The 26,048-nt window shown below is 44.7% G+C and overlaps 1 protein-coding gene and 1 long non-coding RNA gene across 2 annotated transcripts; one reads left to right on the top strand and one right to left on the bottom strand.

The window, feature by feature from the left end:
• Window positions 1-1,816: 1,816 nt before the first annotated feature.
• On the bottom strand, window positions 1,817-8,704 carry LOC129657520 (uncharacterized). The gene is made up of 3 exons (XR_008716781.1): window positions 8,077-8,704; window positions 7,825-7,971; window positions 1,817-4,703 (listed from the first exon to the last, which is right to left on the bottom strand). It is a non-coding gene; the product is annotated as an uncharacterized LOC129657520 (long non-coding RNA).
• On the top strand, window positions 7,845-25,462 carry C7H4orf54 (chromosome 7 C4orf54 homolog). Its single transcript, XM_055587796.1, has 2 exons — window positions 7,845-13,274; window positions 21,171-25,462. Exon 1 carries the CDS (start codon window positions 7,865-7,867, stop codon window positions 13,235-13,237), a length of 5,373 nt encoding a protein of 1,790 aa, XP_055443771.1. The 5' UTR covers window positions 7,845-7,864; the 3' UTR covers window positions 13,238-13,274; window positions 21,171-25,462.
• The last annotated feature ends 586 nt before the right edge of the window (window positions 25,463-26,048 follow it).

Raw genomic sequence — 26,048 nt, 5'->3', positions numbered from 1 at the left:
CCTCTGATATGTATAAAGCAGTATGCGGTGTTCTTGTTGGGAGGTGGACATGGGAGACACGCATGTAGGTAGGGACGGGTTAACATTCCCACACAGCTTAACAAGATTTGGCAATAATTAACGTTTATCCCATACCTTCAACAGGCCAGGCCCTGTGCTAAGTGCTTCAAGTGGATTATCCAGTTTGATTCTCACAGCTCTATTGACATGTACCCTATTGGGGTAAAGGGAAGTTAAATTACTTGTCCTCAGTTGTACTGCTAGGAGAGGTGGAGCCATTATTCAAACTCAGGCAGTGTAACTCCAGTGCCCAAGCTTTGGAACACTCTGTTGCTTGGCCTAAAATATCCTGACTCCCTCCTGCACCCAGAGATGGCCATGATGCCTCACTTCTCATCAATACCCGGGTGCCCATGCCTCTGGAGACACCCTGGAGTTTGACAAGGGGTATGTGAAGGGACAAACAGTGCGTGTTTTGACAAACTACCACATTTTTTTCAAGATTTGAAAGTACATATATGAAATTATATATGAGTATACTATGGTTGTAAACATCACATCAATTTTTTGATGAACATAGGACTTCCCTGGTGGTCCCGTGGTTAAGACTGCACATCCAGTAAAGGGGGGGTGTGTTCAATCTCTGGTCAGCAAACTAAGATCCCACATGCCAAGGGTGTGGCCCAAAAATAAAAGTAAAATAATTAAAAAAATCTTTAAAGTGAACAATCATAAGGATACAGCTCAATATAGTTTCACAAAGTAAACATATCCATGTGATCAGCATGTGGATTGAAAAATAGAAGTTACAGCACTCCAGACCCTCATTGGCCTTTCTCTGACACTGTCCCCTAAGGGTCACCACCATCCAGACTGTTCCAACACCAGTGATTCAGGTTGTCCTGTTTCAGATTTTTAAATAAATAGAACCATCTAGTATATTCTCTTTACATCTAGCTTCTTTACTTAACATTACGTTTGTGAGGTACATCCATATTGTTGTATGTGGCTATGGTTTGTTTATCTAACCAACACTGATTTTGAAGGTAAAACATAACTCCACAATAAAATTATTTATTCTTCGGGAACATACTCCAATTGTTTGAGAATGTGATTTGGTTTCCTATTCCCTTCGGTTACTTTGAGGACAGAGTTTAAGCAACACAAGAGCAAACCCTGAATTTGGAGTCAGGAGAAATGGATTCCACTCTTTCTCTGCTACTCATTGCTGTGTGACCTTGGACAAGTCTCTTACAGTCTCTGAACTTCGTTTCCTACATTAATAAAATAAGGAAGTAAGGACTTCACTGATGGTTCAGCGGATAACAGTCTGCCTGCCAATGCAGGGGACGTGCATTTGATCCCTGGTTTGGGACGATTCCACATGCTGTGGAGCAATTAAAGCCCATGTGCCACAACTACCGGAGCCCTCACACCCTAGAGCCTGCACACTGCAACTGTTGGGCCCTTGTGATGCAACTACCGAAATCCACATGCCTAGAGCCCAGGCTCCACCTCAGGAGAAGCCACCGCAATGAGAAGCCTGTGCACTGCAACAGGGAGTAGCCCCCATTCACCGCAACTAGAGAAAGCCGACGCACAGCAATGAAGACCCAGCTCAACCAGCATTTAAATCAATCAATTAATTAAATCAAATGAGGAAGTAAAACTGAAAAGTCTCTTTGGTCTACTGCAGCCTGGGTTGTCTTTGTTTCCACGCTAAGCTGCTTGGGCTCAAGGAATGTTTATAGAGAAGTGAAATTTTTCCAAAATATTTTTTTTTTAAATTATACAAGAAAAACGTATTTCTTGTAACAGTTCAAACAATACTGAGCTGCATGAAGGAAGATTTAATCATACTTGTTCAATCTTATCTTCCTACATATACAAAAACAATTTTAGTTTGGTGTTATGCTTCTATCTATTTTCTGTTGATTCAACTATGAACTATAGGAACTATGTTCACTAAGTAAGTTTTATTATGGTTGTATTTGAAACAGAGTCATACTAGTACATTTTTATTCTGTGACTGTCTTTTCATGGCAATTCTTCAAAGATTAGAACGTATGTTTCTGTTTATTCAGTGTCTGCACAATGAGTCAGAGTATGTGTGCTCTGTAATCAATCAATCGTCCCCTACTGGTTGATATTTATGTGATTTCCAATTTGTTTTGCTATCAAAACACACTGCTATAAACATTCCTGTATATATATTATTGAACCCTAATGGTCGTATTACATATGATAGACAGAAGCTGTCACATTATTTGCTCAAAAGTTGCTTAATTTGCATCTCAGTACTTGAGTTTTGAACAGATTTGGAGTAAAGAAAGAAATGAGATCTTAATTTTCATAATGATTTCAAATATTCATAGAAAATAGAAAGCTGAAAAATAAAATACTGAGTGTATATATAGAGGCTCCTGTTTGAAATCACCACAGTCTGAAATCAAAAATGTGGGGAGAAAAAATACTTACCAAAGTAATACAAAACAGGAACATGATTTTTAGCCCTCTCAATGCAATATCCAGAATTAAAAGGCAAAACAAGCTTCCTTTCTAAAGTCTTAGAAATAAGTCATTCATGTTGTTCCATAGACAGGCAGCTGAGCTGACTGATGATGTGAATTCTGTTTCATTACCAACTGGAAAAATCTTACTTTAACTTGTGAAACCCTAAGGAGGCCTCTTCCTTGACCTGCTTTCTCAGACCGAGGAGGCAACCTTAGCAGCACCCTTCTCAGGCTTCTGCCTCCTACAGTCTAGGATAACAGACAGACTTGGGTGAGATAGACAAACATTGACAGGCTCTTCAAAGTGGTCTGTATTCTGTAGAGGAAGACTTATTTGTCCTGTCAATGTTTCACTTTGAGATTGATGTAGAAGGGACAATTTTTCTTTATCCCATAATATCTGAAACACCAAAAACTCCACTACTCCCTCAAGAGACAACAAGATAGAAACTATTGTCAGGGGCCAAAAGGAAAAAGGGGCATGGGTCTGGGGCAAGGATGGGGAGTTCAAAATGTCTAGGAAACCCAGAAGAGTGGTGGGGTGGGGATGGACACAAGAGGAGCAACCCCAGATATACAGCCTGACTCAAGGGGATAAGTGAAGGACTTTTTGCACCACCTCTGCCCTCTGTGTGCAGGCTTGAGTGTCTATGAATATTTTATTTCTGGTGATGAACTGCCCCTTTCTGTCCTTCCAAGTTTTAAGGGCATAGCTAAGGGGTTGCATCTCCGATGTGCATGGCACGCTTCTATGATAACGTGCTCCTCTTTGCACAAGAAGAGAGTGCTACTTATTCATCCTCATGGGACACACTGTTTTCTATTCACAGAGATAGTTTTACACTAATCCTCCCACTCCGTTTCCTTGGACTCCATGGTGACCAGCTGCTCCCGTGTGCAGGCAGCTGGTGGAGGCTGTGGAACAGCCTACTGGCCAGCACTGGGAAAGAGCCTGTGACCTCCACCTCATGAACTGAAAGCTCAGTCATCAACTGAGTGTGGGTTTGAGTCTCTCAGAGCCAGGTAGCCAGGGCTCCAGCACTTAGTAGTTGTAAAAAATCATCCAGGTTACCTGTCTTCGCTCTTTGGCACCACCAGCCAAAAAACCAACCAAACAAACAAACAAACAAAAATGATGCTTTTCTTTCAGATGTAATTCTTAGGTGTGTCAGCCTTGGCTAGGAGGAGAAACAGCTGGCCACACTGGACATTAAGCAGCGGCCAACAGAAAAGCCTTTTCACATCAGTGTGTGCAAATAGGTGTGCAGGTGTTTCGGGGAAGCCTTTGTTATTGTTCAGTCACTAAGTTGTGTCTGACTCTTTGCAGCCCCATGGACTGCAGCACGCCAGGCTCCTCCGTCCTCCACCGTCTCCCAGAGTTTGCTCAAATTCATATTCATTGAGTTGAATGAATGTGATGTATCCAATCATCTCATCCTCTGTCACCCCCTTCTCCTGCCCTCAGTCTTTCCCAGCATCAGTATCTTTTCCAATGAATCGACCCTTCACATCAGGTGGCCAAAATATTGGAGCTTCAGCTTCAGCATCAGTGCTTCCAATGAATATTCAGGGTTGATTCCATTTAGGATTGACTAGTTTGATCTCCTTGCAGTCCAAGGGACTCTCAAGAGTCTTCTCCAGCACCACAACTTAAACGCAATGGGAAGCCTTACTCCAAATTTAAAGTAATCAGAAACTGTCCCCTATTGCACCTCAGAGAATCCTGAAAATACCTGTGTTTGAAAAATCCTTTGTCTAGTTTGAGTCCGAGTTTAAACCTGTCTCTTCATTTCTGGTCTTGTAGTCTACATTGGATAACTGTTTTGCTTTTGAATGAGGTATTTGTCTATCATACTATGCCACTGTCAGAGGCCTGAAATATAACCATCCCCTTTCACTGGTTGGTGGATAGCCTGGCCAACATTCTTCTTTAATCGTGTTAAAGTTTTCTTCACTGTGATACATCGCATAAGACTTTCAGGGAATGCTAAGAAACTTTCTCTTCAGAGATAAATATAACGACATGAGTCATTTCCTTTGTTGCTCTTTGAATTCCCATATAAAGTTATCTACTGAGTATACCTTGCCTAGTCTAGCAAGTATGCTTGCTTAGCATGGGTTAATGCTGGTGATATTAGTCATTGTTAATTGCTCAAGAGCTGAGATCAGGTAGGCAATCACTGAGTTCATCTGTAAAAAAAAAAAAAAAAATGACTGTAGTCATGTTAGGAATAAATGGCTCTATGGCTAATGAATGACAAAAAGTTATCTCATCAAAACTGAAATTATTTCACAGTAGGACATACTAATCTAGAGCTCTGGAAATGCCAGGAAGCAGAAGTCTGGTGCTTTTGTCTTACTTTACTCTATGATTGGTCCTTGTTTTTCCATTTATGAGTTTCTTTTTTAAAAAAAATATTTTAATAGAGTCTTTCTACTCCAAATTTTCTGCTTTTTTGATTTTTAAATAGAACTTGTGGTTTGAATTAAACTCTACTTTTTGGAAATTGACCTTACTTGAAAAAGGCCAATTTTTTTTTCCTACAATTTTTTTCCTACGCTGGCATTGACTTAGAATAGAGAAAAGGAGCCACACAGGTATTTTGGAGGTAAGTGCCTATTTTAGGTTAACCTTCTCTCTTTGTGGGGAGTTTGGGCAAGGGTTGTGCTCTCTGGAAGAAGCAAAACTCTGGAAGCAAGCTTCTAGAACTCAGGATATTGAATAATTATGCTTAACCTACATCCAGGGCATCTGACCTTTCAATTCTGTGCTTTGCCAACTGTAAGGCAAAACTGCTAAAATCTGTTGAGTTGTCGTGACAGACAGGGCCATATGGAAAGTGCTGGAAACATTTCTTCTTGAAGTATAATTGCCATGATGGGCAGAAACTCTGTTTTCTAATCAGCTGAGGAGTGTGTATGGCCCACAGTGTTTGAGGTAGTATTCAGGGTTTCTCATCCCAGGCTTTGAAGCAAAATTAAAATAGGGCTTTGGAAGTATTCTGCTTGCCTGGAGGAGACAGATATATTTTATTTCATTTTATTTATAGGCTCATGTTCCTTAATCCCTGAATACATAATGTGAATGCAGGCTGATGATATAAACAAAACAAAACCAAGAAATGGTTACATGGCTTATTTTGTGGTCATTCAGATGAAATAGCCTAGGACATCCTGCTCCAGTCTAATTGGGCGTCTGGGTGCAGCAGAGAGTATTTGAGTATGGAAGTCAGCAAGGCAGTGTAGCAACATGGTGAAGGGGCGAGCTCTAGAACCAGACAGCCTGGGTTTGAATTCTGCTGTATAATTTCTTGGGCTTCCCTGGTGGCTCAGAGGGTAAAGCATCTGCCTACAATGCAGGAGACCTGAGTTCGATCCCTGGGTCAGGATGATCCCCTGGAGAAGGAGAAGGCAACCCACTCCAGTACTCTTTCCTGAAAAATCCCATGGATGGAGAAGCCTGGTAGGCTACAGTCCATGGGGTTGCAAAGAGTCGGACATGACTGAGCAACTTCACTATAATTCCTTAACATCTCTGTGCTTCAGCTTTTCCATCTGTAAATTCACTACAATTATTGTACCTAACTTACCAAGCTGTAATGAGAATTAAATTAATAAATACAGACACATCTAAAAGTGCCTCAGATAATGACTCACACACAGGAAACACTATGCAACACTTAGTTGTAACTATTGTGATTCACAATTTTTTTCTTATCATTAAGAATCTAGGATTTTGTGCCATTCCACCTGGCTCTCCATAATCAAAAATTTGATCACAAATTTAGCAAGTCCCTTCTTTCTCTCTCACATTTTTGTTCTTTCATTCTCTCCCTCTCTGTTTCTGTTTCCTTTTCTCTTTTACTTTCTGTGTCTAGCACTCTGGCTCTCTATCCACATTGTGATACTTGATATTTCCAGCCTTCCCTATGTCATGTTTTCAATGGCAGTGATGTGGGCAGGAGAGACTTGTCCCAGGAGAATGGCAGGGCTGCACTGTCCACATCCCAAGGATGAGAAGGTGGATGCCTCAGTTGCTAGGGGCTCCCACTCCATACCTCCCCCCACGCCCAGCCAGAGGAAGGAACATTTTTCAGTGCGGGGGTGGCCTTCATGTTGGAAGGGGATGGTTGATGGTGTTATTTTTGTTTCCCACAAATGTGAATGTTTAAAATAGTGCTTTATTCAATCGGCATAAGTGACACATAGACTATGTATAGTGGTGGAACTAGGCCTGGCAGGCGATTGGAGCCAGATCTCACCAAACCAAGAGTTGTGATTCTCCACTGATAGACCCAAGGGATCTGCTCTGAGGATGGCCAGCACAGAACCCCCATCTGGGGTTGCCTGGCAAATACACTTGCACAACTCCTGAATTGTTTGAAATGAAAGGATCTCAGAGCCAGTGACCTAGGATTCTGGCTTCGGTGCCATGGGGCATGCCAGTGGGTCACATTTCCTCTCTGAGCCTCCCTCCCAGCCTCACTGTACTCGTGAAGGGTAAGTGTGTTCGTTGTTCTCCCGTGCCTTCTCAGTCGGTGCCCTGCAGGTCTGGAGTCCAGCCAGTGTAATTGAATCATGAGGCTGCGGCTTAGGCTATATATATAATTGGAGGTTTATTGTCTTGCCACGGTTTTGGAAGTTTAGGGAACTTTTTGAGATTGTAGGGATTTGAAGTAGTGTCAGTTTGGAACCACGTGGTGCTTTTTAGTGAGTCTAATTAAAAGTTTATTTCAAGTGTTAAGTTTCAAGTCTCTGAAATTGCCCTTTTACACTTTAGTCAACAGTAAGGGCTGGAGTAGTTCTTCCTATTTTTAAACAAACAGATTATGTTTCATAAAGTGGAACTTTGGGGAAGGAGGAATAGAGTGTTTTATTCCTACAAAAGGTAGTATTACCAGAACTCAACTGATTTAAGATGAAAGAGAAAGAAAAGGCATAGATTTTCAGACAAACATAAAGCTGCCATATGTCCAAGGGAGATTTTGAAGTCTTTCTGGGCTGTCCTTAATTGATTTGAAATGCACTGCTGAATTCAGATTTATTTAAGAACAAGAGTGGGGGTCACATTTAATCAGACTTGGGAATGAAAGACGGCAGTGAGTAAAGAATAATTTCATACTTGCTAGACATCCTCGTAATAGATTACATAGGACATTTGGTTGATTTCAATTAGAACCCACATGTCTTCTCTACCTCCCACATTCTCTCTTCATCTCAGAGCCTCTTCTCTCTACCCTCAAGTGTGGTTTCAGTATGACTGGGGAATAGACACTAAAAATATTTCTGGAATGACGTGACCCACTCTTACCCCATCCAGGAAAGGGACAAGGCTCCACAAGAAACAGCACATGCTTTCCTTTCATTTCTGGAAGTCCCGGAGTCAACCTACAGATGCTGCTTCTTCCGTGGTCGATGGCATTCAGACTCCTAGCTGCCGACAGCGTCAGGCCAACAACTGGACAGAACAGCTTGGCTGCTGGAAGCTGGCCACAGTCTCGGCCAGAGCAGCAGCCCCCTGGCCACAGACCACCTCTGCCACCCCACCCAGGAGCCTTCCTACCTCCCTCAGGTTGGCCTGGGCCCCGCCACAGGGGCTGAAGAACTGGGAGGTGGTGGCGGCGGTGGCAAGGGTGCCTGCAGCCTTGGGGCCAGTCCAGGCACGTGGGACCCTGCTTCAGGCTACTCTGCAGCCCCTCCAGGGCCAGGGAGGGACCCAGGACAGTCCCGTCGCTCACCACTGTCTCCTCCTGTCGCTGACACCTAGGCAAGGGCTCAGAATGGAAGGCACCCCTCCTGAACTGAATCTGCAGGCCAGATCCAAGGAGGTGGGGGACGGGGCGAGCGGAGCTCAAGATAGCCAGGAGCTAAAGCAGCAGCTGCAGCCGCTTCCCAAGCCACCAGCCTCCTCCCTGCGAGAAGCAAAATATGTGGAGATGTGCGCTTCAGCTGGAGTCCCGAGGGACAGTCCCCTGACCATGAGACTCACTCAGGAGCAGCGCCAGGGGGATCAGAGGGGCTTGAAGAGTCCCCAGGAGAAAGCCCAAGACGAAGTCAGCAGTCAAGAGCACGAAGCTCCAGCCCCCCTGAAGAATTCTGTCCCCTCGGAACTCTCCAGATCCCAGCCCTCCGGTACTGATGAGGGCAGCAACCCCTTCTCTTCCTCCTCTTCCTCCTCCCCAGTGGACGGAGCAGAAGAAGATGGTCTGTCCAAGATGGATGGCACCACCACATCCACAGGGGCTCTGGCCACCTCGTCCTCATCCTTAGGCTTCGAGAGTGATGGTGGTGAGAACGCGCTGAGCTGCCAGCCCAAGGGAGAAGGGGAAAAAGCAGGAGGATGGGGAGGAGGAGGAAGAGGGAGATGTGGGGAAGCAGATGCCACAGAGTGCAGAGACATTATTGCCAAGTCTCAGGGCAGCCGGGACCCCCCCAGAAATCAGGAGGCCCATTACATCACCACCCACGAGATCCAGCTGAGCGAGGTGGAGCAGGACATGGACTTCGACGTGGGCTTGGCCTCCCGCTGGGATTTCGAGGACAACAACGTGATCTACTCATTTGTGGACTACGCTTCCTTCGGTGGCAGCGACGAGACCCCAGAGGACGTCACCACCCTGACCGAAGAGGACGACGACAACAGTTGCTACCTTAGCACCACTCCCAGCACCAACGCCACCCGTACACCCAGCCCCACCAGCAGCGACCCCGCCCGTCCCAGCGCGGGCAGCAGCGGCGGCGACACCAGCAGCACGGAAGTGGGCAGCGGCCCCTCGGACGCTGACCCCACTCCCCCACCCACGGGGCCTGGCACGGCCACCCCGCGGGAGCCCTTGCCCGAGCCCCCGGAGGCGGCTTCAGGGGCAGCAGCAGCCACCGCCGCCAGCAGCTGTGGGAACGCAGCAAGCCAGATCCTCCTATCAATCAAACCGACTTCCCGGGCTATAAATGAGCCTAGCAACGTGTGTGCAAAGCAAAACATTATTTATGCTGCCAAGCATGAAGGCGACATGAGCCTCCGCGTCTCTACAGCTGCTGAACACAATTCCAGTTCGCTGAAGCAAGACCCGGCTGCAGCCGTGGCTCAGGACCATGCAAAGAAATTCATCGCCGTCCCTGCTCGCCTGCAGACCCGGTGCGGGGCCATCCGGGCGAAGGAGCTGGTGGACTACTCCAGTGGAGCCTCCAGTGCCGTGAGCGAGCTGGACGATGCGGACAAAGAGGTGCGTAACCTGACCTCCCGGGCCTTCCGAAGCCTTGCTTACCCCTACTTTGAGGCTCTGAACATCAGCTCCCGGGAGTCCTCCGTGCTCTCCGAAGTCGGCTTTGGGCGCTGGTCAACCTTCCTGGACTTAAAATGTGGAGGTCTTGGAGCCAGGGTGGAACAGAGCCTCCTGAGGAGCAGCGCGGCCTCAGTGGCTGCAGGGCTGAGGAAGGGCGGTGGGGCCAGGACCACAGCAGACCAGCTCTACATCCAATCCAAGAAGTCCCAGACCAAGGCCTTGGAGTTCGTGGTCAGCAAAGTCGAGGGCGAGATCAAACACGTGGAGACACCTCTGTGTTTTCAGAAGCAGGTCCAGTCGGGTCCACGCGTGGTCACCCTTCTCGAGCCTCTGAATTTACGCAGTGAGAGCAAAGCCAGCTTGGCTGCGGGGCCCTGCAAGGCCACCAAAGGCCCCAGCAAGGGCCCCGGGTCAGTGTACACGGATGATGGCTCAGAGACCTCCGAGAGTGGCAAGCCGGCCTCCCGCGCTGATGGCCCCCAGAAGTCCAAGTTTGCTTCCAGCCTGCTCAAAAATGTCATCTCCAAGAAGATGCAGCGGGAACACGAGTTCAAAATGGAGAGGGGAGAACTCAGCGACACATCCCACCATCACCTCTCCAGCACCTCCAAGGAGACGGAGGGCCCTCCCCCGGGGGCTGAGAAGCAGCGCGAAAGGGGCCTGCAGAGGCAGAGTTCTCGCCACTCGGAGGCTGGCTCCGAGTACACGGTGGTCAGCATGTCTGATGCCGGCGGGGAGGGGGCCGTAGCTGGGTCTAAATCCCCCATCTTCAAAGCCAGCGCCCCTCGGGAGAGCCACGCAGGCTCCGGCCGTCATTTTGCCGATGGACTCCCAGAAGTGTGTGAAATTAAAAAGAGTGCCTCAGAGACTGTCAAGGGCATCTTCCTCCGCAGTCAGAACAGTGCATTCCGGTCCTGGAAGGAGAAAGAGGCTGAAAAGCGAGAAGAAAGAGCCCCCGTTGGGAAGCTGAAACTCCCCAAGGGGGGTGACTGGAGGGCCGACCTGGGGGAGATCTCTGCCAGTAAGTCCACCATCATGTCTCGCCTCTTTGTCCCCAACATCCAGCAGACACCCAAGGATAAGCAGCCGGGGAAGCAGGCCACCAAGTACCCTGCTGCTCAGGCCACCTCCACGGCAGTGATCCGACCCAAGGCTCCTGAAATCAAGATCCGCCTGGGGAGCGTGCAACAGCCGAGCTCGGACTTCAACATTGCCAAGTTGCTCACACCCAAACTGGCCAGCAGCAGTGCCTCCAACCTCTTCAAGACCAATGAGGACAACAGCAGGGCCCAGCAGAAGCTCTTCCGGGGGGACAGCCTGGAAAAAGTGCCCCAGTTCCAGGTGAGAGACGTCAGGGACAAGTCCAAGGCCCAAGGCCCCCTCCATCAGGTGAGAGATGTCCGGAAACTAATCAAGGGGTCAGGGGACAGCAGTGACAAGGGCAGCGTTACCCCAGAGCAGGGGCTGACTGGGCCCAAACCCAGGCAGCTGGCTCCTGCTGCTGGGGGATCCGGATCCTTGTCCCCCATGGTGATCACGTGCCAGGCTGTGGTGAACCCCAGGGAGGACAGCACCGAGCGAGAGCCCAGGGAGAATGTGGGCAAGGGAGGCAGCAGGGTCTTGAACTCCTCCTCGCCAGAAGGGACAGTTTTGGTGCACAGGGCATCTGGCAGGCTGCCGGTAGCCACCATCGCCCCCAATAAGCCTGAACAGGGCTCCTACCTGCCTGTGCTCAAGATTGTCTCCAAGGCTCAGAAGACCCCAGAGAAGGTCAAGGAGGAGGAGGTCAGGGAGGAAGGGAAAGGCCCCAAGACATCCCGGAATGCCCTGGAGAAGCTGACAGCGGCCGTGAGGTCCATGGAAGAGCTGTACAGCTTCAACAGGAACGAGTGGAAGCGGAAAAGTGACCCCTTGCCTCTGCTGACTGACAGCCACGTCCTGTCGCTCATCGCCAGCGAGGAGAGGGAAGGGGCCGGGGGCGCTGACCCCGACAAGTTGGCCAGACGGCTGGGTGAGGCGGAGGAGCCGCGGGGCGTGGGGAACAAAGGCGGGGTGGTCCTGAGAGGGGGCCCAGAGCGTCTACAGCGGAGAAACTCCAACCCCAGCACCGAGAGCGTGTCTGCCCGCGCGGCCGCCTTTGAGAACCTGGCCAGGGAGCGGCCCCGGTCCCTCTATATTCCCCCGGTGCACAAGGATGTGGACAGAACCCAGCCCCTGCCCCCACTCCCCAGCCAACGGAACGTCTTCACAATGAGTGCCAGCAGCACCCAGAAAACTGGGGGAGTCGCTGGCAAGTTCCCGCAAGGCCCTTCTCCGGAGAGTCCCTCGGCGGCCGCCAAGGGCATCAAATCGCAGGGACTGCGGTCCCTCAAGATCTCTCCGGCCACCCGGGCACCTCTGGAAGAGGTGACCAACAGGAAAATCGGCAGCAATTTGGAAAAGAGCAATAGTGACTGTGAGAATTACCTGACCATCCCTCTTAAAGGAAGCTCTGCAGCTGGAGAGCTTCCAGGCAGGCCTGGGGCAGGGAGGGAGGGACCCCCAGCATCTTCAGCCGCGGCCACTCTCTGCAGCTTGCCCCCTCTGAGTGCTCGCAGTCAGGTTCCCACTAGTCCCAAGGGCTCTCAGGTCAGTGGAACCAGCCGGCCAGCTTGGCGCACCAAACCTGACCACCCCAGGGAGACAGTAGCTGCCCCCACGGGGCCCCAGAGCCCTGAGCATCCCCCCACCGCCATCTACCACCAGCAGCCACTGCCTTTCACCCTACAGAGCGCCCAGCCCCAGGTCCTCTGCTTCTCCCCACCAGGCATGCCAGCCCCGGCACCTGCCGGCCCAGCTCCCATCCCCACAGACCCCTTCCAGCAGCCCCCACCTCAGCAGACCCAGCGCAAGATGCTCCTGGATGTGACCACCGGCCAGTACTATCTGGTGGACACACCAGTACAGCCCATGACCCGGAGACTGTTTGACCCCGAGACAGGGCAGTATGTGGACGTGCCAATGACCTCCCAGCAGCAGGCAGTGGCTCCCATGTCCCTCCCTGTGCCTCCCCTGGCCCTGAGTCCTGGGGCCTATGGACCCACTTACATGATCTACCCCGGGTTTCTGCCCACGGTGCTGCCTGCCAACGCCCTACAGCCCACACCAATTGCTTGCACTCCAGCGGGCGGTGAGCTCTCCCCACTGACAGCAGAGCCCCCCAGCAAAGAGGCAGCTGCAGCGTTCACCGAGGCCCCCTACTTCATGGCCTCTGGTCAGTCTCCCGCCTCCTCTTCCTCCTCTGCCCCGGCAGCCACCTCCCAGCTCGTGGGGGCCAAGGGCTTTGCCCAGCTGCACGGCAAGCCTGTCATCAGCATCACCTCACAGCCCCTGGGGCCGCGGATCATCGCACCCCCATCCTTTGACGGCACCACCATGAGCTTCGTGGTGGAACACAGATGATGAGTGGTCACCAGAAAGCCAAAGGGAGCAGCTGCTGGTGAGTGACTATCACTTTGATAATCAGGTTTGAGGGATTAAGAGGAGTCCTAATGCTTTGTGTTTGAAGTGGCAGGTTCATAGCAGAGGAGGTATTTTCGTAATAGAACCCCATTCAAATTGTTATGGAGCTAATTTTCCTGCCAAGCTTCCTTCTCTCCCCACTCCTCAGCCCCATGGCTGGCCTTTTCCCTTTGACCTTTTCAAATTGCCTGAGTGTTTTTCCCACAGTGAGTAGCAGGTATCTATCAGGGTTAGCCTTGGGTGAAGATTGGCAGGGGGAAGAAATGAAAACCTGGTCTGGATTTTGTGGAGTGAGCTTTATTCCTTGCAGCCCCAGTGACAGAGGCACAGGACATCTTTGGAAACACCATTACTCTGGTTGCTCCTCAGAGCAAGGAGAGTCAAAGACTGACATTTTCTTGTTAAGAGGTTTTCTAACATCTGCAGAATGGCTTCTGTCTGTGCTCCACATCTTTCTCTTGAAGTTTCTTATACAAACAGCCTATTTTTAAGGTCTTGTTTTTGCTTTCAGACCATCAGAATACTTTGTTTAGGCAAGTCCAAAGTCTTTACAAAGTCTTTAAGGTATTTTACACACACACACACACACATGGCTTGACCCCATGGGATGGGAGATTCCCAAGCTGCAGTGGCTCCTGGGATGAAGCTGCTATGTTTGATCCAGTCTGTTCAGAGTGAATCCACTATGCTCTGCTGGGAATGCCTACAAGGCACCCTTTTCTATCTGCATTCCCTCCCATCACAAAAGAATCAACTCTCCCTTGTTCCCCTCTCTAAGTGAAGTAGATGTGGATTCTGACACCGAAGTCCATCGGTGGGAATTCGAAATTCATCAGTGGGAATCCTTGCTGTTACTACAGTCCATGGAACTTGAAAAGAAGGGGAGCCAGGTTTTTCTGAACCAGGACACTTTAGGTCAAGCACATAAGGCAGGGGCAACCTTCAGACAGGCTTCCCTGGTGGCTCAGTGATGAAAGGGAGATGCAGGTTCAATCCCTGGGTTGGAAAGATCCCCTGGAGAAGGAAATGGCAATCCACTGCAGTATTCTTGCCTGGAGAATTCCACGGACGGAGGAGCCTGGAGGGCTACAGTCCATGGGGTCGTAAGAGTTGGACATGACTGAGCAGCTAAACACACACACACACCCCCTTCAGATACAGGAGGAAGCTGCCTGCACTGGGCGGACAGATTTGCCCACTCCTTCTCCTGTTGTCTTCACATGAGGAAGGGTTGACAGCATAAATGCTTCTAAGGGGTTTCATACCTCCGTAAGAGCATACTGAACTGAGAAAGGAGAGAAGAGGGGAGGAACCCTTTCTATGCTTACATGAAAAAAATAAGCCATTCCTGTCTTCTCTGTACTGAAAAGAAAGAGAGGAACATTGTTTCTTTCTGCAATGAAAAAAGCCTTAAATTAAGATGTAGGATCAGAGTGCCAGCATCTTTTCACCAGTTGTATGTTCTGGGGCATGCAAGCTCTCTAGGACCCATGACAACTGTGTGTCAATGATTTCTACTGCTCAACATTTGTGTGAATGTCATATCATGTAACAGTTGTTGCAAAATATAAAAGCTTTCCAAATTAAGGGATTTTACTATGTATTATATTTACTAGGCTGCAAAATAAACAATAGACCACTGTTCAATAATCCTTGGATCTTCCTTTAAAAATTCAGGTAAAAGCACAACCCTCATTTCACTTCTTATCTAGAAATAAATGATTCGAATTCCTTTCCAAGAATTTGCAACAGGCCATATGTAATGAACACAAATAAAGAAAGGAGGGAAAGATTAAAGATAAATAATGCAACTGTTGTTCAATGTAGAAAATAAAGAAATATGCATGTGGAAGAGGCCCCAATTTAGAGATAGCTTTGCAGAAGAAAAGGAGTAGCCTCTAGACAAAAGTGTTTTCATCTTCTGGACAGGTGAGATGTTTACCTAAGGCTGTTTGGGAGCAGCTAATCCCGGGAGGCCTTTGTGTGAGTTGTGGAGGCACAGGGCAAGGGGAAAGGAGGACAGGGCCCCGAGGAGGGAGGAAGTGGCACAGGCTAGCTTCGTGTCCTGTAGCAGCTGCCTCTGGCCCTTCTCCCGTCTGCTGAGTCTGGAGAGATTAGGCCAGAGTGGTTTCCATCAGACACAAATACAAACCCAGGTTTTTTGTACTAGAGATTTGAACAGTGATTTATTTGAAAGCTTTTCATTTCTTTAACATTTATTTTACTCCACAACCCTAAAAATAGACATAAAGGCAAAAGCTGGCTTCAAGATTTAAGGATAGTCAAGGAAATAACTGGGGCTTCCCTGGTGGCTCAGAAGGTAAAGAATCTGCCTGCAATGCAGAGACCTGGGTTCAATCTCTGGGTTGGGAAAAATCCCCTAGAGAAGGGAATGGCAACTGACTCCAGGATTCTTGCCTGGAGAACTCCATGGACAGAGGAGCCTGGCGAACTACAGTCCATGGGGTTTCACAGAGTCAGACACAACTGAGCAATTAATACACATACACACACAAATACATACACACACAGAGGAGTTAATTATTAGCTCTCTGTGTATAGGTGAAAATCTAATTACCCAAATTCAGATGATAACTAAAATCCTTCAAGACTCAGCATCCTGAAAGTTCTATGCCACTTGCCAAAGAAAAGTCAGGTTAAAAAAAAGGAAATGTATAGTTCTTTCCCTTGTGTGAAAAAATTTAAACATGGTTCAGATATAGCAAAAATTACATGGTACACCCCCGTTCATCTGTTGGTGTTTGTACGGACAGTCAGTGTGAGAAGGCCTGGAAGCTAGTTTCACTTTAAGATTTCCTTTGAAAACTAGACTTATTCCAGAGTTTTTTCTTGAGGTAGAGTAGGGTTTTATGTGCCCCTCTCAACTAAGAAGTCACATAAATGACTTGATCCAAACACAGCACTTCATGGAGAAGAAACCTGGGGCTTTAGAAAGAAGTGGTTTTGCTGGAGTGGGCCCCAGAGAGGGAGAGAACCAGGACCCCTGGGGCTGGCTCCTGGCTCCTGGACCACTCAGTGTGCTGTTTGTTGGTAGGAGTCATGAAACAAAAAGAGGATGGCAGAGGAGCCTAATGAGCCCAGGACTGGCAGCCAGGACACCTTGGACCTGCTCTGATTCTCTTGACTTTTGTAAAATGAATGTTTAATAAAACACACTAACTCCTTCATTCATTCCACGAGCATGAATTACATGTTTACACTCCATCAGCCATGGTGAACTCTGTGGTGAGGCTATGAACCCCCATGTGACCATCCTATTAATACAAGCCAGGAGCCTGCACTCCAGCTGGAAGACATAAGCTGTACACACAGAACTGCAAAACCAGTGTTCAAATCCTGTCTTAACCTTTAAGATTCCTTCCAGCTCAAATAATAAGTATTTCATCATCTATTTTTAGCTGTACCTTGTAACCAGGAGCCTTACTTTCTCCCCCATATAGATTTGAATATACCCAGCTGCTGCTCCTCTCAGATTATTCTGAATTTTCCTCCAGTTTTGCTTTTATAGGTGTGTCTTTACTGTTTCTCTTCTTTCTGTGAACAAAGTTGTAGTGCTCCTCAATCTTTGCCAGGTCACAACCCATCTCAGAAGCTAAGTAGTAATAGTATGTATTTTATTTGTATTTAGTAATGATATCACACAGTGTGATAAATGGACCAAATGGTTCCCGGCTGGTGGCCAGAGAGTTACAACAGAAACCCACTGGAAACACACCAGTGTGCCTGGCATACCAGTTCAAAACTTGCTAGCTCTCTCTTTTCTTGTTAGGCCTTTGTTTTTTGTTACGTTTCCTTTTGGAAGTTCCTTCTCCACAGTATCTCTGATGCCTTTTCTGATGAGATTATTTGTATTTTAGATTTCTGTCATTTGAGGCATGTAGCTCTATTTTTCCTTCCCTAACATATTCAGCCTCCTGCTTTCTCCTGCCCACCCGCTTACATGCTGTATTTTTGCTTTAAAATTGTATCTGAGACTTAATACTAAGTACCATTTACAAGGGCATAAAGATAAATATGTAATAATAACAACAGAAAACTTTTCTTGGCACCATGCCTGCCACCCAGTGGGGACTGCAATTATTTTGTTTCCTTTGAATGTCTTTTCTTTTTTTAATACTTAACCCATTTGCTTCTTCATTTCTGAGTGTGCCTTATACTGTTCTTGTGTCATTGTTCTTTCTTTTTCTCCTCACTTCTTCGGAGTTATTTCTACCTCCTGAGTAGAGCCCCAGGCATCAGCAACTGAAGAGGAAGGAGAAAGGGAGTGGATTCAGGGGAAACGATTTCCATAGGGTTCTCTAAAGGGGCCCCATGGGGTCCTTAGATCATCGAACCCTGTCCCCTTGTGTAAAAATTGCAGGAGCAAATTCAGGCTAACATTTCTTAAGTCATAGTGTCCATCTAGGGCAGAACTGGGACTCAGAACTGAAGTATCCCAGACCAGAGTCAATTTCCATTTGCTTCTTTCTTAATGCTACCCAGCCCCCTTCTCTTTTTCTCCCACTCTTCTTTCTGCTCCTCCATCCTGGGGTCCAGGCCACACCTTACTTTCCCTCTTTGCTTCCCTTTCCATTTGTTTGAGTATTTGCTTTCTGTTTTTTGATAATTTCTTTTTTATTCCTTATTGTTGTTTCTTCTTTCCTGTTCCCTTGAAGTTGATTTAGTTTAAAGCGCCACCTTGCTTCTTCCCTTCTCCTCCCTTTTCTGCTTGGAGTCTGTTGTCATCATGGATTAGACCACTCTCAGGGTGGGCTGGAAGTGGCGGCTCCCTCACCTGTGTTTTAGGCAGCCTTGCGCATGAGGTCACAGGGCGGGCTGCAGGCAGCACGCTCGACGTTTCATTTTCAGCTCATCCCATGATCACATTTCTGAATCATTTATATCTGTTTTTTCCTACCGTGATTGTGGCTTCCTCTCCTGATGATTATATATAGCTGCTGTTGTATTATCTTCCTTTTGTCTTTTTTTTTTTTTTTGCCATTTCTTTTTTCTCCCTTTCTCTTTCCTTGGATTGTAGCTTTCCTCATTCTTATTATTTTATGCTTTTCTCTACAGGTTTTTTTTTTTTTTTTGTCATTGTATTTTCCTCAAACCTCTATAAAATTAAGAAGAAAGGAAAATTAATAGCTAATGTGTATTCATTTATTATATACCAAGATTTAACATCATGCTGCTTGATTCTTTAAGCCAGTGGGTACTTTCTTATCCCCATTTGACAAGTGAAAAAATAATTTGTCCCAGATCAAAAGACCAGCTGAAATCCAGGCCCTTGGAGCTCAGGGGCCATGTGTTGCCCATTTTCTTCCTCTCTGCCCTGCACATCTCAGTTCCTTGTGTATTGTTCCTCTTTCGTAACTGGGAAAAGGGGAGAGAATAAGGTAAGAAACTGATCCTGAGTCTGGCAATGCCTAGCATATATTAAGCCTTCATGTGTGTTTCTCTTTTGATTAAAAAATTAGCTCTCATTAGTCATTAGAACACTGTACGTCCCAAAGAGAAATAGTTTCAGCACTTCTAGGGGCTGTGGCTGCCAGTGTTTGTGTGGGTGGGGTGGGGTGGGGTAATCTGTGTTGGGGGGGAGGGACAGGTAACTAAGGGGGGATGGGGGGCAGGTGTGGGATGTCACCTGAAAGCAGGGTCTGCTAAATGCCGATGGGGACATGCATTTCAGTCCAAAGGAAGCTGTGTGGCTTTGACTAAAACCCAGGTATGTGTGCCTTGAAGTCAGGCACCCTGGCTCAAAGTCTTCCCGCAGACAAATGACTCGCTCTCTCTGGACCTCAATTTCCTCAAGGGTAAAGTGGGGATACCTTGCAGGAACATTGTGAAGATTGAATCATAAAATCACTGCAAAGAACATGGCACACAGTCTATTCCCTGTCATAAGAGTTCAATCTTCCTTGGAGACTAGAAGCTCATCAATGCCTCAGAAGCCCCTCATCTCTCTGGGGCCTCCACCAAGGCAGAAAGTCAGCCCTTTTTCCTGCATACTCTCAGGGCAGCACCAGGGGCCGGTATGCAGGATTTCTTGGTATTTCTCCTAACCGGATGTCATGCTCACATCTCCACATGCTGCCTGACCCCCTGGGGGCAGGAGTTGGCTGTGGTCAGGGTCCTCTAGTATCCCCCACACTTTTCAGCATGTTATACAGCTCTGGGCATAGGGTGCCAGCTACGTGTGGTGGTTTTCCCCTCTCTCTGAGCGCAGGCCCGTGTGGAACAAGGGAGAATCTGACCCAACATCCCTGCTGAACTCTGTCATGGGTTCCATCCTCAAATCATGGGAAGTCATCCAGGCCAGACTGCCTGGTGACGGTACAATCACCCCCTCCCTTCCCTGACTTCGTCATGACCCTCTGCCAGGTTCAACTGGCAATCATTATTTTAGCCTTAATAGGAACTGGAGCAACCTCATTACTTTCAAGAGTTTAAACACAGTTCCTCTAAAGTTAATATATAGGGCTCCTCCGTCCATTGGGTTTTCCAGGCAAGAATACTGGAGTGGGTTGCCATTTCCTTCTCCAATTAGGAGAAGCAATATCCCACAAATGAGTGAAAAGATGTTATCTAGACAAGTCCCTGAAAATGATCCCAGCAAATGGTAGAAACAGATTTCTCCTCCATTCCTCAGCTTGCTCTCCCCCCTTCCTGGGGTGTTCCCTCTCTCTCTTTCTCTCTCTCACTGTTTCTCTCTGTCTTTCTCCTCTCTCTGCTCAAGGAGTCCTTGCAAACTTTGCTTCATGACGGGACTCAGCCTGAGTTGTCCTTAGATCCACATTGACATTTTTCTTCTTGGTCTCCTATTTTCTTTTCCTCCCCTTGTAATTATGTTTTCTTTTCCTGTTCTGTGTGTCCTAAGGTAGAAAAACTTTAGCAAATGGGAAGTTTCCAGACCCACAACAGTCCCTTTTCTCTTGAAAGTCATTTCTTGATATAAAGTACAAAAGGGTAAAATCAACAAACTTGAAATATATACATATGAGCTGTAAACCTATAATTAATCTTATAGTCTTCCTGTTTCTTAAGCATATATTTAACACAGATCAGTTTCTAGATGGCAGGATTAAAATATCCTTTGCCACTCTACTCTGATTGCATATAATTGATTAGATAGCTGTTATTTGATACTTCTTAAAGGTTGTTTTTCACATGATAGAGTCGTCTAATCCCTAAAAAAATATTACCTGTAGGCCACTCTATTTCTGTCTTCATAATATTATGTTCAAGTTCCAACTCCCAAAGGTTAATTTTAAAAAGTTCTTTAGGCAAAGTTCTATTAAATATGCAATATAGAGAGAGATTGACAGAAAGAAAGGGCTAATTTTCAGTAAGATTTTGAACACGTCAATGCTTGTTTTAGAATGGATTGAAATAAGTTATAAACTCTAACCAGTATATCTCATTTCAAACAAAATGTACAGTATGAAATTCCACATAGTTTAGGTGGTGACCATTCACTTTAAAGTATAGAATTTATTCATTCAACTAAATAACTCATGATGAATTTCATATGTTTCAATTTAGTTTAAATATCATTTTTGCATGTTTTAAGAACATATCTGTTATACTATTTTCTGTCATGGATAATTTCAGTAAAACTAAATATTTAACTCTAAAATAATTTTTGAATGGATTGACTGTATTTAATTCAAGTTTCAAAAAGATGTCCCATTTGATGTCTAGTAGGTTCAGAAACACATTCTCCAATTTTAAAATGTGAACTTCAGCATTATTCACACAGAAATTAGCCAAATAGTTAAATAAAATGTATCTTGGCATTTTTCTTGCTTCTTTAAGACTGAGATTTACTTTTAGAACTAACAGTCTTTTATTTGACTATGTTTGTTTATAGGAGCAAGACAGAAAGATGGACAAACCTTCTTAAATCTGAAGGCTTCATTGTAACAACACTAAGAATCACCTGAAAAACTTCCTCTAGATATGTTATTCTTAGTTTTTGCTTCTTATAAACAAGTGTGTAAGTTTCTATACTTTTCTGAATAACCCTGTTAAGACACTTTGTTTTATTGCTGATTGAATGGTTGTGTTTTTTCCTATGTAAAACTATTTCCTTTTGTACTTTAATATAAGCTTTCCCTTCATCTTTCCTTCCTGCATTTGTGACTAGGCAAACCATCTCTTAGATGTTCTTGTAGTTCAGTCAAAACATACAACAGAATAAGATTGATTTTGTTGTAAACCAAACTAGCAAATCAAATTTGGATCACAAATCTCCCTACAGATTCTTGCAATATATCAGGACTGGCTGGCAGAGTTGTAGCATTTGTCTGGGTTTAAATATGATGGGTCTGTATTATGAATCATAGACCAGCCAAGCCTAGTCATTCTCTTGGTTATGTTTTACATGTCCTTTTATTGGGTTTAGCATGATTTCAAATGTGATTGTGAAAAGCAGTGGTTTTAACTTTTGTGCCTTGTTTTAACTTTCCCATTGGTACAATGCCATGACACCATTTGTTGCCTTAAAATAGAGTGGTTTGAAAGACTGGAGAGCCAGTGGTTGCATTTAAGATTAAGGTCTTAGTTTCAGAAAGGTATAAAATATCTATTTCCCTCTAGAATCCAAGCTTTGCTATGAGTGTGGAGGATTATATTCTTCTTTAATGATTCCCTCCATAGTTGCATACTCCTCTCTCTCACAGATTGTTTGGAGTCTGAAGTGTGACCTGTTTGGGGTAGTGGAGCAGAAAGTGAACTCTGATTTGGTGGCTATGATTCTCTCCAGCCGTCAGCATACCAATAGCAGTGATCTAGGTTTATATCACTTGCTCCTTATGGTTGTAAGAGATGTCGAGAATCCAAATCATAGAATCTTTCATTGACATTCAATACTGCCTCAGTTGTAACCCACTTCTGAAGGTTATTTTAGTGAGTGTTCATGGGAAGTTTTGAAGAGCTGATTGAACAGATACTTAGCTCATTATAATTTATAAGTGAGTCAATATATATTCAGCAAATGCTACATTGGAATATTTCTTACTTTTAAAAAGAATAACTTGAAGGTTCTCCTGGGCTTTTCAAAAAGGAATCTCCTCTTATTTACTTATTTTTTCAAAGATAAAGCATTCTGGTAATTTTTTAAGCCTTATTTTTATTTTAATGATCATCAGTATTGATTTTTGCTTAAAATTGCCTCTTGAAACCACAGAAATTTATACTGTTCATGACTGAAGATATGTGTTATGCTTCCATCTCAGTTGTACTCTTTAAAAAAAAAAACTCAATTTCATATTCAGGGCTTTCCTTAAAGGGATCTTACCCTGTAAAAAGTTCTTTTGGGTAAAAGGAAGGGTTTGAGACAGGAATAGTCAGCTCTGGTCACAATTCAATTAATCATTGGGCTGATGAGCTATGAAATGAGGAGGCTGCCTCTATGAGATATGGAGCATGAAATATGAAATAGTCCCTGTATTTGGAAAAGATGCCCTTGAGCCACATTTGGGGGAAGGGTTATTCCTTTGTTATAGAAGTCATCTTACTCAACTCCATCAACAGATTCACCCCAGAACTTAATTTTTCATTACTAGGAAGTGTCTCTCACAGCATCAGTCCTTCCTTATATTCAGTAGAGATGCTCTGGGTCTGGGTCACTTAATACTGAAACAAGAATGTAGAATCATTTAAAGATCTCAGACATAACACTCAAATAACTTATAATGCTTTCAGAACATTGAAATCTCAACTACTGAACACATCCTGTGAAACTCAGATAGAATTTCATAGATAGAACCAGAATTGACAAGACTATTTCAAAACTACATGTGACGTTTAGGAAAACCCAGTGCTGGTGTTAAGTAGTCAACTACTTCCAGGTCTCCAAAAAGAGAGACATCTCCTTTCCTAGAGAATGTGGTGGAGTCTTACCTACCAAGGATCTGGGGATCCCATAAGCTTACTTATCACTATTTATCATTATTTTTCCCTAACAGATCTAAGCCTCAAATTTTCACATTGAGGTAAACTAGGAAAGAAAGAACTTTTCATTTGTTGGCCCTATCAGAGAGGCCATGTCCTCTGAGAAGCTGCTTTGGTTGTAGTAAATATCCAAGTGGTTAAAAAAAAGTGATTTTAAAGTAGTATTCTATGAATACCATATCATCTGTGATAATTTCATGGTTCTCTATTTCATCAAGCCATAAAAAGCAAAGCTGCCAGGCCATTTACCACCTCAAATGATAGAGGGGAACATTTTTAAAAACATAAGGTAAATCTAAATCCTCACTTTTCATTGTTTTATTTCTTGAGGTTGTGTTGATATTTGAATGAAGTCGTTGTGTCCTTCCTTATTCAACCAAAGCTAAGTAGAAAAAGCCATGAGTGTATGAAACCTTCTGGCCCATAAAACCATCACCCTAACAGTGTCCTTTCAGCTACCAAGCTCCCATTTTATGGTTTAAATATACAAAACCATTAATAAAGCATGTAACATTTCCTATATGCTTCCTGGAGCTTGAATCTAATTAGAATTGCAGAGTCTGGCTTTTGCCATCTCTTCTTGGGGTTACATGTCAAAATGTAGTTTTCCAAATGAACCACAGGGCATTTTGTGTAGAAATCTTGACACATTTCCCCTTTTTCCCTGTTGGTCAAATGGTCAGGTTGAAATATGCTCCTTTTGAATTGTTGTTGGAAAACTGAACAAATTTGTAACCAGTACAACAGTTTAATTCACCAGAATGTATTTTCTTGAAAAACACTCTCTGAAATTGCCCTCAGGATGAAATGAAGCCCAAATATGCAGTTAATGACTTAGCATATTGGCTCTCTGTATGTCTGCATCTACGTTATGTCTGTATGTGTATGGCTCTCTGGATATCATTGAGCAAATAAGCTAAAACAAATTACATTTTGACATCTTTATGATGAATCTTAAATGTTAACATGCTCTTCAAAACCATCTTATGTCACTCAGAAATACATAGCTATACAAATCTTTTTAATTTCAGATTTGATTTCACCATTCTTGCCTCTTGAAGAGATTTAATGCATTTAAATTATTTTCATATTTCATAGAAATGGAAGTCTGTGTTTGTTACAAATTGAATGCTCATGCTACCTGAAATAATACTTTGGACTGCAGGACAGTGTTGATTCTTAAGTAGGCTGACTATAATCTCATGATAAGTATATATTATATGTGCATGAGAAGACACATTCAGTAATAGTCTCTGTGTTTTAAAACCATCATGGTACACATTTTCCTATGTGGTGCTTGAGGAGTTTCATTCTACAGTTTACAAGGTGTAGGTTTGCACCCCAAATTCTCAGGGTATGCTATTTTACCCAAATACTTGAAAGGAAAAAGGTGCCCTGTATTTTATCAGTACTGTTGAGGGGAAAAATTATGTGTAGGTTTGTTTTAGAAAACTACTTATAAAAATCAAATTCACAGAATATGTTAGGCTTTTACATGTTCCTAAAGAGGGATATGTAGAGATATGATATATATTTTCAAGAGATTGTTTCTATATTCTTAATTAATTTCTGGGTCCTAAGTAGACCTCACAGGTGCATAAAATCATTAATAAAGCATGTAGCATTTGCTAAGTTGTACCTTGAGTTTGAATCTAATAAGAATTGCAGACTCCAGTCCCCTGGGGGGAAAATAGAAACACAGGTCCATCTGTGGCATGTGTGATTACAAGGCCCAGGGGAGGATTCTGAAAAATGGAGTATTGATATACCCCATGTCTCAGAAGAGAACTGAACGTTCACAGCATTTGTAAGCTGTTACCATTCTTGTTTCATGTTGCAACTTAGAGCATATTATTAGTTGTATTTGTATTTGATTTCATAATGGTGCAAAATAAAACACACACACAACACATCAAATTTGATTTCTTTTTTTAAGTTTCATACTTGCGTTTTACAAGCTAATGTTAATGGCGAAAAGTCCTTTCTAGGGCTTCCTGAAATTACCTATCATCCCTCATCCTTTTTCTAGCAAGTGGTCCTTTGTTTTTCTCCCCCTTGGAAGATGTTGGTTTCTATATTTACACTGAACTCATCTTATTGTACGGTAAAGACAGTGGTGGTTGAAAAGAATGTGAAGACTGAGGAAGTTAGGTCCCAAACAAAGGAGAGTAAATTGTATGGTAAATGGAGAAAGACATTGGATAACGCTGAACTATACCCCTGACTATGAAAAAAGCCAGTGGGAAATGGAAAGAAGGTGACTATTTAAACTGCTCTCATGATAGAAATCTTGGTGGAAGAGTTCCTACTTGAGATCTGATGTGATTCAATTATGGAATGCAATGAGCATGCCCAGTGGGACTGTGAATCCAGCCCAACAGCTCTGAGAATTACTTTGTCAGTGTATTGCATACGGGGAAAACTACTTAGACAAGGACTCTGTGAGACTAGCCTACTTACCTTTAATTGACAGCATTTGTAAGTGATTGTGCGATCTTGTGTAATGGTCTTTTGATTCTTTTGAAAAAAAAAAAAAGTGTTGTTGTTGTTTTTTCTTTTTTTTTTTCCAGTAAAAGTAAATGCAAAGAAAATGTGCATTGTTTTGTCTTTCTTTTAACTCAAGAAACAAGCTTTGGACATTTTCCTTTTTTTTTTTTTTTTTTTGTCTTCTAACAAATCTTTTCTTTAACTTAAAACACTCTATAATAATGTTTCACATCCAGGTTGTATTAGTCTTCTCTTGTGGTAACCACAAACTTAGTGGCTTAAGCCACTGGAAATAGTGGCTTCAGAC

The sequence above is a fragment of the Bubalus kerabau genome, chromosome 7, assembly GCF_029407905.1.
Source record: "Bubalus kerabau isolate K-KA32 ecotype Philippines breed swamp buffalo chromosome 7, PCC_UOA_SB_1v2, whole genome shotgun sequence".
NCBI classification, from domain to species: Eukaryota; Metazoa; Chordata; class Mammalia; order Artiodactyla; family Bovidae; genus Bubalus; species Bubalus kerabau.
This window is presented reverse-complemented; position numbering and strand designations above follow the sequence as displayed.

Excerpts from the sequence above, each read along its gene's own strand:
- C7H4orf54 (XM_055587796.1), top strand. The coding sequence starts at position 7,865 with ATGCTTTCCTTTCATTTCTGGAAGTCCCGGAGTCAACCTACAGATGCT.